The sequence below is a fragment of the Corvus hawaiiensis genome, chromosome 2 (genome assembly GCF_020740725.1).
Source record: "Corvus hawaiiensis isolate bCorHaw1 chromosome 2, bCorHaw1.pri.cur, whole genome shotgun sequence".
NCBI lineage: Eukaryota > Metazoa > Chordata > Aves > Passeriformes > Corvidae > Corvus > Corvus hawaiiensis.
In genome coordinates, this window is record NC_063214.1 from 92742857 (window position 1) to 92754502 (window position 11646).

Genomic DNA, 11646 nt, shown 5'->3' on the forward strand with positions numbered 1-11646 from the left:
ACCATTCCCTTCTTCACCAACCCACAGGCTAGATGGATGCTGTGGTCTCTCAGCTGGGCTCAGGGATCCACTTTCCCCTCTGGTGGGTGTGATAGAAAAAGCATCTGCATGTTGGACTTTATTCGGGCATGGGAGGGCGCAGTAGTTATTTAGGACACCTTCACCACCGAAACAGATACCCCCTGCCTCTGCCAGAGGGAAATGGCAACAAGCCAGAGAAGTATATCCCATTAGAGGGGTCTGGAAAACAAACTGGCACTGGACTGCACTGAAATGGTACATTAAAAATCTTCCCTCTGATTTGGAAATTTCCGCATGATTACACTCTCAAAAACTGAGATGTTATAGGTCATACCCTGCTGTGTTTATACATATGATTACTTGTATGAGAAAAAAATTATTCTCGCAGGTAAAAAAGTCTTCAAGTTTTAATAACTTTTTCTAAATTTCAATTTTATAAGTAAAAAACAATCTAGAATTTTCCATTTCTGGTTTTAGCGGTTTTCTTGGATAATGAAAAATTAACAGTGATTTCAAAAAGTACTGAACCCTACTGATAGGACAGTAAAGATGAGGTATTTCCTTCATGACTTAATTGCAAAGAACTTACAAAACTCCACACAAATGGCAACTAACTCACTTACTTGGTTGAAGCAGATGCTTTTCTAGTATGTGACCTAATTATTTCTTTCAGAGTTTTGCTACTCATGCTTCTCTGGCCATGTTTTGTGCTTTTTTACTGCTTTCTCTCTGTTTTCTCCTGCTGTGCTTTATGAGATACTAAGAAGTAATTCTGACACCCATCTGCCCAGGTGTTGTGGGCTTACATGGTGGCTTGGGACAGAGATGTAGCCGTATTTACAGTGGAAGCTCTAATTTCAGCTGTCTGGCTTCACTCAACAGCTTAGTGTCTTCTTAAAATTGTCTTAAATGAAGGAAACATCTGACAAGATAATTTTGTAGTTATGGGACTTTTCTACTGCAATTAGAAAGATGATCTTTTTCTGAATACAATCTTTATATTTTGAATTTATTTTAATCTGAAAAGTTATAGAATCATAGAATCGTAAAATAGTTTGGTTTCTAAGGGACCTTCAAGGGTTATCCAGTCCAACCTCACTGCTGTGGACAGTGACACCTTCCAATAGACCAGGTTGCTCAAAGCCCCATCCAAACTGGCCTTGAACACTTCCAAGGATGGGGATCCACAGCTTCTCTGGGCAACCTGTTCCAGTGCTTCACCACTCCCACTGTAAAGAATTTCTTCCTAATACGCAATCTAAGTCTACCCTCTTTCAGTTTCAAGTCATTGCCCCTTGTCCTATCCCTAAACGCCCCTGTACAAAGTCTTTCCCCAGCTCTCTTGTTGGCCCTCTTTAGGTACTGGAAGGTGCTTATAAGGTCTCCGTGGAGCCTTCTCTTCTCCAGACTGAAGAATGCCAATTGTCTCAATAGGACAGCTTTATCTCAAGAAACAATATCAAGATCAGTAGGTGGCTGGTTGATATCAGCCCTTTCCCTGGAATGCACGTCCTATTCCTTGGCTTGGTCAAATTAAATACAGTTTTTTAGGAGTAGATGTCTGGGCAGGCACCTCTGGCAGCTGGTGGAGAAGAAGGGGGAGGCCTGCAGCCAGCACAGCATCTTCCCTATGGTCAAGCATGAGCTACAGGGTGTTCCCCAGCCCATCCAAGGAGATGGCTCATTTCCGTGAGGAGGGCCAGAGACAGAAGCTATGCTGGCATATGTGGTGCATCTGTCTCCCAGCAGTGGCTAAAGTCCTTCTTTCTGCACCTGCCCCAAACTCACCTAACATTGCTTCTCTGGTTCCTCCTACTTTATGCATTTTTTCCTCATGTTTCTGCACTGGGAGGAAAAGAGAGCAACAATTCAAATAATTCTGTTCTCTCTCATCTCTCACATGACCAGAACCATCAGCTTTTCTTTTATGCCCATCAAGATTGCTATTTTCAAGTGATGCTGCAGGGAAACACCTTTCCTTCCTTGAAAAGGAAAGACCAGCAGAGACTTAGCCAGAGACCTGCAATATTCCTTAAACAGCAGACAAGACCTTTCCTCATTGTGGATGTCAAACCTTAGGCCTATTCTGATTGTACTGGGTAGAGAGGAAGTGAAGGATATCACTTCAGTAAGGGTGTCATGGGAAAGCAGCCTCAAATTTCCTATGAATAATTTGTTTAGTCTCAAAACAACAAGACTGCCAGTTGATCGTCTACAGAACCTGATCCTCTGTCCTGTCTCATCATTTACCCTTGTTGCTCTATGGACTTCTGCAACATTACCTGCCATAAAACCTGTGAAGGAAGGCAACAAACCTATGGGTGTAATTTTTCCATGTTCTTCTAAAGCATGCACTTAATTAAGTAAATATTATATAAACTATCACGGACACTGAAACAGTTTCAGCATCACCAGATACCTTGGTCCTTGATCGGCTGACTTGTATGCCCCTAGCATTCATGCCATAGAATAAAGCTAGATCTCCATATTAAAGAACGGAGAATTTTCCCATATGCACACTAAAGTAATGTACAAGACTGTAAGAGAATGAGGATACAAGCCTGGTCTTCAAAGTCCAAGGTATAGGCTGCGCCTAATTTTTTTCTTCGGTGTAAAGGAGTGTGAAACTTACAAAATGGCAGAATTTCCCTTCTTCTATTTTTTGTTTTGTTTTGTTTTTCTTTCCTTTTTTTCTTTTTTCTGGGAAGAAATTCAAGCCTGTGGTTTGTTTATCTGAACCATGAGCTTAACCATGAGAATTCTTCCTCTCCTGCCCACAACATGCTCCTGTCTACACTTTAATCTACCGTTGTATCTTACATTCGTTTTTGGCTTTTAGGCTTTTAAGTTTTGCAATCCATTTATACTTGTCTTACACATTTTCTTATTGATGTTCTCTTACAAGAGGTGATTTTAAAATCTGGTATTTTAATACCAAGTGAATGAAGGATTTCTGAAGTACTGTTTCTAGTAGTAAAAAACCCAGATAACATGATTGTGTGTAGGATTCTTCAAAACAATACAGTCATTTATACTTCAATACATTTCTTCAGCCTACTCTTTAATGAGGAAGGTGATAGAATGTCATGAAGCCATTTCAATATGGGTTTTTTGAGCTCCCACTTAGAGTCTCAATATATTAAGCTCTTCTTTTAGGTTCAGCATGAGCTCTTGCTCTTAAGATCTACATGGCTAAACTGTCCAATGTAAGAAAGTCTAATTAGGCAGGGTCTGTTTCCAAAATGCAGCTTGTCTATTAAGGCACAGCACTTAAAGGCACAGCACTTTCATAGTGTTTATATTGAGAAGAAAAAGATAATGCTACTGGCAGTGTTCAACAGATGACTTACAGATTTTCACAAAACATATAGACTGCCATGTGTCATTTTTTGGTTAAAACATTTTAAAAAACAAACCTGAGATAATTTTGCTCATACAGAAGACAGCAAAAACGTGCATAAAAAGAAGACTCCTTCTTGATAGCTATTCCATCATATTGATATCTAGAAAAATAAAAAAAGATGAACTGGCAACCATATGCCTTTCAACAAGTCAGCAAATAATTCATAATCCTTGTTTGAAAGCAGATGATCATTCTATTTAACCAAGAAAAGATCAAGTAGCAGCTATATTTATTTTTTTAATTATGTTGAATATTTATTTTCCCCAACAGAAAATAATTACACAAACTTTTTACAAACTCTTGTTAACAGTTTTTGCCCTGGAATGATGCCCTCTTCTAAATGAAATAAAACTTAAGACAGTGAATGGAGTGCCTCAGATTTGTACAGGACAGTTAGTGAAGTCAGGAACCAGACTCTTAGCAGACAGAGGTCCCCATATCCCCACAGATGTTGAAGAACGTAGTGCAGCTGTTCCTCAGCCATTTACAGTAGCTCAGTGACTGGATGGCCCATCAGTGTCATGGCAAGCTAAAACTCAACTGCCAGACCTTCTCTAAGATTTGTCTGAGTTCAGTGAGCAACAGAGTCACCATCTCTGCTAGCAAGGTGCTACCAGCTGGCTCCTCCCAGGCTGGGCCACCAGGAACCACGGGAGCAGTGCCATGGTTTGGGGCCACCTGCAGCCAGGAGTGGGTAACCTTCTGCTGATGGGAAGAGAGAGCATGTTGGCTGGGGGCTACCAAACACCATCCCAAATCCTGTCTGCTATGAGGAGGAGCCTAGGAGTGTCTGAGGTGAGGCACTCCCAAAATAGCCCAAAATAGAGGTTTTCCTGGCTCAAGCTGGTAGCAAGTCCAGACTAGTGGAAACAAGCCACAGATCAAGTAAAGGCATATTGTTCTCAAAGCCCACACTAGACAGCTACAAAAAATGCTTGTAAAATTACTCTTTCTCAATGCCCTTAAAACACCTCTTTTCCTAGTCTGGATGTTCAGAGTGAGTATAACTTTGAATATGAAAAAGCATCAAAATCTCTGTGGTCTAGAAGAGAGGGAGGGGAAAAGAAATTACATTTAGGAGGAGGACCTGAAGTTGTCTGATTTAAATGGTTTAAAACTGTACGGCACTTCCACTGACCATCAGTATGTGCTGGGTCACTCCAAGGATGTGTGCAAGGACGAGAAGCACAATACAGACATTAATCATGGCTGCCACCCCTGTGCATCCCAGAGCCAGTCTTTCCCGGCCTAGAAACGCAGTGTCTGAAGAGCTCTCAGCAAGGTTGTGATGTCTGGCAGACGCTTCATGCAAACCATGCTGTTAATAGCCAGTAAAAATTGGAGCACTAAAGTCTTTTAAAAAGCAGTCCAATCTGGAATTCATGCGTTACCAAAGCAGATCTGATGTGGTGGTTTTCATGGAATTAACTCTATTTTAATGTCCTTGGTTACACCAGGAATTACTCTGGATCTTATGTTGTGTTACAGACTTGCAACCAAAAATTCAGCTGCCATATTGCAGTGCTGGGGCTGAAAAGTCAGCCACTTTCAAATTTTATTAGAATAGTTATAAGTTACATTTTCAAAGAAAGGACACAAACCCAATACCTGATACTCCCTGCTGTGGTCCGCTTTCTTGTCACCAGGCCTGGGAAAACCAACTGAATAAGCTGTATAAACAGAAAATTGGAGATACTTGGCAAATTCATTCTAAGATGCAAAAATGTATCTGCCACACTTTTTGTCTTTAATCACTTTGTTTGTTTTTCATCATTTCCAGGCTAATACCTGTTCTTACATACCTCTCAAATGGTAACTGTTGAACTAAACTCGATCAGGCTTTTGCGGATCCAAGGCTAAGTCACTTAAGGGATTACCTCCCTCAGATGGGAAATTTTTTTATAGTCTGCAGGGGAAAACAGTGCTTACACCAAGAGACTCCCTGCAGCCAGGGCAGGATCAATCAGCTGGGGGAACTTGAAGGTGTCCTGATGGTCCCTTACTCTGCCAGACCTTCAATCCTTATTCATTTAAGAAGGACTTACTCACACAAGGAGCTTCACCTACCCACCTACTGTTGGAAGGTGTACTGACAGGATAAGGCCTGACTTATCTGTCTTAAAAGGACCTGAATCATCAAGCTGCAAAGCAACCTTTTGACCACCATGGTGGTGTGAACTGAGGTCATGCAGCATCTGTCAAGGTCGGGGTCTACACAGTAATTAGATACTGTCAGGGTAATAATTCACTTCACTACGATTATTCTGCATGAGCTGTCCTGTGAAAACAGAGACTAACTCAGGACACCTGGGTCCAGGACTAACCCAGGACGCTCTAATATTCCCACTATGGCAGGAACAGAGGATTTACATCCTGTTAGCGAGGAGTGAGGAGAGTCTCCACTCAGCAGCACAAGGCTTGGACTCTGTGCCAAGTGTGTGTCGTTGGTCCAAAGGCCTGAAAAAGGACTCATTAACACGCTCCTCTAGTTTTAATGATGGTCCTGTTCCTTGCATGTTTCTGCATGCACCCCCCCCAGCTGCTCCCTTTCTCAAATTGATAGTACAGCATAATCCCATTTTTCTAAAAGGGCAGCCTATGAAGCTGGGGCTTTTGTGGCACAAGACATATCCTTCCTCCCGCTGCCATTTCTACAGAGACAGTGATGTATTTGGGCAGAGGGATGGGGCAGATGAGATTAGTAGTGTCTTCAATCACCATAGTTTGATCCACATGGGGCTGGACTGCAAAAGCCCTTGCAGTCCACACACATGGAGCACAGTCAGGTTACTGCAGCTTGGTAACTTATTTATAGCTCAGCCCATTACAGGCTGTGGTAACTGATTACATGTGCACTCAGTTTAAACCAGGGTTGCTGCAGTTCCTGCCCTCCTCGGCTTCTTGCTACACAGTCCATTCTCCTGCTGCAGAAGGACAGACCATTTCAAGGCACAGGGGAGCTGCACCCCAACTTGCTCCTGTGGGATGTGTTAGCTTGCGCTGCAATGCACAGGGTTGGTTAAGACTGTGAGCAAATAGTTGCAAACACCAGCCCACAGCAGCTCTGGCTCGTCAGCTCTTCTATGTGACCAGACTCATGCTTCATCTTTGCCTGTCCCAGCTTAAAAGGAAAACACATTAAGGTAAACCACAAGAAGGCTTAGCTTACAAGTGGTAATTCAGTTGTGCTGGAGCACCGGAAGGGTACAGGCAGGATGGGATTAATCTCACCTACATGGCTACAAGGCAGAGAAGTCTAAGATAGTCACTGCAGACTATGTAGTCAGTGGGGAAAAACAAATGGCAGTTCTGAGGCCCCTTTCATCTGAGCTATCTGAGGTGACTCATTTAGTGTGAGAAAACATCTGTAACTACTTATTTCTCTCCACTGGCTACCTAGACAGTTTTAAGGTGACAAGCTTCTTGGCCAATGTCTACGCTGAGCCAGGCAAATTCTACCCGCAGTCTTAGCTGATGGGTGATGATCCATTAAGCTATGGTAATAAATCACACCAGAACATTCACTCAAATCTTTATTTTCAGCAAAAGTGATTTAACTTATCCAGTAAAAAAATTAGCTTCAACCGAATTGAGATAAATGATTCCTAGAGTGGGGTTAGCCACACAAATGAAAATGACTTCAGGTACAACTTGTACTTAAATTATTTTGGGCTTGTGTTAAAACAATGCTTAGTAGCTCTTACTATGGGAATTAATAGAATGTTAGCCGTAAAAAATAGGAAGATCTGAACAAAAAGTCTTGAACAAGAGATAATCACAAGGCTATCTTCCTCAATTTGTTAAAAAAGGTTGAATAGCTACGTGTGTTGGTTGCAATTGGGATTTTTAAGTGGTAACTGTTCTGTGGGTTTTATCAACCCCTGTGTAATAGAAGAGTGGAACTGTTAGAAGGAGATTCAGTTTTACATCTGCATTTGTTTTGCTTGGAGGATCCTGTAACAACTTTTTAGGGTGTGTTTGGAGCAAAATCTCCCAAGTTTACTTAAAAGGGAAAGTATAAAACTATGTAACCACCAAAGATGTCTTTTAAAGACAGAAGAGTCATCTCCTTGGAATGAGTTGTTTAACTTTCTGCTGTTAAAAACAGAAAACTGGTAAAACTTTCTAAAATATATTGGCAGAAGAAATCTTTGCAAGAGTATCATACACCAGTTCCCTGAAGAAAATAAACTCCATCCCAAACAATGCACTTTCCTCTGATATAAATACATCTACCTGAGGGCTTAGCAGAAATACATTAGAAAACGCACAAGAATAATTCATTACATATTCATTCTTCTCTGTTATTTAATCTCTTTTGATATGCAGTGTGTATAGTTGATGAAGGGGTTTTCTGCTTAGGCATCCCTACTTCTTATCTTGTATATCCTATCTACTCTGTACCTTTCCAAAGGTGGATGGATGTACTTGAATCTTGAAATCCGGATTGCAGGTTTCAATATACAGCTCATATAGTAGCCGACAGGGTACAGTGCATCCTCCACATAAATAGAAGTTATCAGCTAGCCTTTAAAACAAAAATCATCAGTTGGTTTATGTCAGAGTTAGAAGAAAAAATTGTTAGATTTTAATAGTTCATCAGATTTACAGTGAACTCTGTAATAGTCACTCTGATTTTATAGAAGCATAGAATGAAAAAGAGCTACGTCCGTTGTGTTAACCTGTATCCTGGGAAACAATAGACTTTTTCATATAAATAGATATATATGTATACTCTCTCTTTATTTTTAACTTTTAAAGCTCTATTTTCCTTGTTTTCAACATGTAAGAGAGCTCATGTGAGATTCTGCTAAGAAATTAACTAGTTCTCATAATTTTTAAATTAAAACAACACAGCTTAGTAATACCATTATAACATTAACACCAATACAGACAATATTAGAATTTCTCATATGCAAAATGTTTTTATATGAAAGGATCTAACTTTGGTCTTCTAAATAGAAAGGTATCCACTATACCAAAAATAATAATATGAGCATTTTTTCACCTAAAATGTGCAATATGGTGTTTTGGGACAGAGTGCACAAACTATAAAGGACCACATTCTATTTTCATATAACCTCACTGACTTTAGGACAAGCCTAATAAGAGAACAGAATTTTAATTTACAGTTATTATATAACAGAACTGCCAGGACTGAAACCAGCTTAGGTGTTTAAATATCCACCCTTTCAGCAAATCCCTGATTCATCCTACTTTTCATAATGGTCATAGTCAAGTAAATGCAACTACTTGTGTGAATACGGTGAGGAAGATGTAAACTTGGTTACTTATTAGCCTAAGATATTACCTTCACCAGCAAAAAAATGATCTTTAATTATAAGATAATGCCAATGGTTTTGATGTCAGAAGATAATAGGCTGCACTACAAATATGGGAGCAAAGCTGAAGCAAAGGAGCAGAGGGATTAATTTTCAAAGCATGACACGCTGCTCATATCACGGCAGTTTCTTGCTTTGACTCTGTTTCCATTCTACCAAATTATTTATGCATATTTAATTAATGTATCAGCTGAATGCTAGTGCAGCACAGTGCCAATTACTCACTGTATCTTTACTGATAATCGAGTGGGTTGGGAAAGCAGACTTTTCACATTCACTGGGTGAGATAAGTCAGCTGGATTTTAAACCAGCATTCTCTGTTTTAGTAGCCTGATTTCAGGCAACCCAGTTGTTTATCTTAGCTGCTTTGGCAGTAGACAGTTGTGTGTTGAACCACAACAACAGTGGATAAGGTCTACAGCAAATTGGCTTGCTAGAACAGACTGAGCAAGAAGATGGTCTCTGTGCAGCTTGATGATGTCTACCTCAACTGTTATTTGTGCCTCCTCCCCCTTTTCCATTGAAGAAGGCTATCTGCTTCCCCAGCTTTCCTCCTCCCTAGCAAAAGACCCCCAAATGCCTCACTTGTACCTCCTTGAAGACCATTTTCTCACCCAATAACCCAAGAGGCTGTGCTGGGCTTCCTGCCAGCTCCTCACCACCTCCAGCCCCGCCATCCAACAGGAAAGGCTTCATGGCTAGACCTGAGCAGGAACCTGCACCCAAAGACAGGGGATCTGCTGCTCTAATGGGGTATTTCCTGTCATCAGGCTAAAAGGTAAATGAAATTTATTCTACGTAAGAGTCCTGATGAGCTCTGGCTCCCAGCAGGCAGAAATGCTTTTTCTTCTAGAGCATCTCAAAACCCTTCACAATCGAGCAATCTCAGAGGAGATTAATCTTAAGTTCAAATTCATCCTTAATATAACACCACAAGAGTCTTTGGAATTGCATCAGAAATTAATTCATGCTTCAGTAGCTGGTTTTTGCCAAAAATTTTTCCTCAGCATTTAACTACTTAGGGACAAAGTATTTGGGAATTCCACTTTGTGATTTTTTTGTCTATTAAACTGCCAGTCTTTTTCAAATAGTAAGTCAAACATCTTCTTAGTGCTGACACATAACACAAAAATATTTCTATCAGGAAAAAAATCCACACAGAAAAGAGCACAGCACTCATCTTCTTGCCTATTAGCACCAAGGTTTTCAAAACCTGAGTTTTTATGGCATGCATCAAAACAAAACTGTGAGTAAAGACAACAAAATCAAAAGGAAAGCATGGTAAGGGAGAAAGGCGGAGGTTAAAGAAAAAGCACAGGGGGAAAGACCTCCATTTATATACTATGTATCCACACATTGGGTGGAGTTTATTATCGGATTGATTTTAGGACCTCGCATAGACTCCAAGTGTTTCGGGTTTGCCACCTGTTCTGTGTGAACCCTCAGCAGCCAGGCCATTATACAGGTTGGCAAGTCTACTGTTAAACCATTTCTGGAACAAAATCTGGTTTGCTATTGGCAATGCACCAACTGTGAAATGAAGCTGAACATCTAAAATTTTTCAAAACATGAAAAGGTTGTCATGATGAAGAAAAAATCATTGGTTCATCCTTTCAAGGATTGCTTATGATTCAGTTTTACAGTGTGTTTCAAACCTGTTGGATGAATGACCTTGTATAAATCTCTTCCTTCAGTCCTTTTGAAATGGGAGCAGTGGTGTCTATATCACAGTAAAAACACAGACTAACTCCCACTGTTCAAGTATGGCTGGCAGGGGGAATAGAATTTAATAGAAGTTAAAAGATTGTATGTGTTGTTACTGTTTCCCACAAAGCTTCAAAATTATTTACTAGCAGGACACATCTGTGCTTGGGGAGAGAAGAAAAGTTACCCTGGTTTCTCTTTAGCTGTCATGAGGCAGATGATGGTCTTCTCAAAGCCCAAGAAAACAATGGTGACAACCTTCCTCCACTACAGAAAGTGTCTCATTAAGGAGTTCAACCATTACCTTCAGCTCAAGAAAACATAACCTTGGAGAATGTCAAACGCCCAGCATCACCCCGAGTGCCACTGTGCCACCTGCTCACAACCACCCAGGTGCTATAAGAGCCCACCAGGCACGCGTGGCCATCCAGGGAGATCCTGGCCAGCTGCCCTGCAGCATCACACCAAGTAGATGGCTGACAGGGGCCAGATCCCAGCCAGTGAGTAGGCTGAGACAAAATCCCGTCTCCCCCATGTCAAACCACCTCCATATCACTAAGGCTTGTGGCACGAGACGGACTTCTAGGAAAATGTCCGTGCTTTCCTGTTATCGTTTGTGCATCACCATGATGATGAGGCCTTTGCAGCAAACCAGCCTCTTTGCCCTAAGAAACCGCGAGAAGAGCTAAAAGCAGGACTCCTACACTCCCTGTGGCAAGGCAGATCCTGCGAGCCCCCGGCAAAGGAGAGACAGCCGCGCCACCTCCATCCTCAGCCCATCCCGGGCAGCGGGCAAAGGGACAGCACCCACCATTGGAGGACGGGGAGGTAGGTGAGGGAAGTGGGGCCGAAATAAGCCATCTCGGCCGGCTCCGGGACGGGCTGCTCTTCCGTGTCGTCCATTGGTACCGGGATGGTGGGGCCGGGCCCGGTGCCTGCCGGGGACGGCGGGTAACGGATGGCGGGTAACGGACGGCGGGGAACGCCCGCCCCGCGCCCGCCCCGCGCCCGCCCCGCGCCCGCCCCGCGCCGGTCCCGCGCATCCCCCGCGCCGGTCCCGCGCATCCTCCGCACAGCCCCGCACAGCCCCGCGGAGCACGGGCGCTCCTTGGCGCTCCCCGCAGCGGCCCCGTGGTTTGTGCGCCCTGCGGAGGGCTCCGGGGAGCCGCGGCCCCG

At 42.4% G+C, this 11646-nt stretch overlaps 1 protein-coding gene across 3 annotated transcripts in view; it reads right to left on the bottom strand.

Moving 5' to 3' along the window:
- RFX8 (regulatory factor X8) overlaps window positions 1–11407 on the bottom strand; it is a 32452-nt gene extending 21045 nt beyond the window's left edge. For all 3 annotated transcript variants that reach the window (XM_048325886.1, XM_048325893.1, XM_048325877.1), the window contains exons 1-4: window positions 11282–11407; window positions 7829–7952; window positions 5033–5094; window positions 3438–3524 (exon numbers count right to left, since the gene is read on the bottom strand). In XM_048325886.1, the coding sequence (XP_048181843.1) occupies window positions 3438–3524; window positions 5033–5094; window positions 7829–7952; window positions 11282–11373 (365 nt within the window). In that variant the 5' untranslated portion in view covers window positions 11374–11407. The remainder of the gene's footprint in view (window positions 1–3437; window positions 3525–5032; window positions 5095–7828; window positions 7953–11281) is intronic.
- Window positions 11408–11646: the final 239 nt, after the last annotated feature.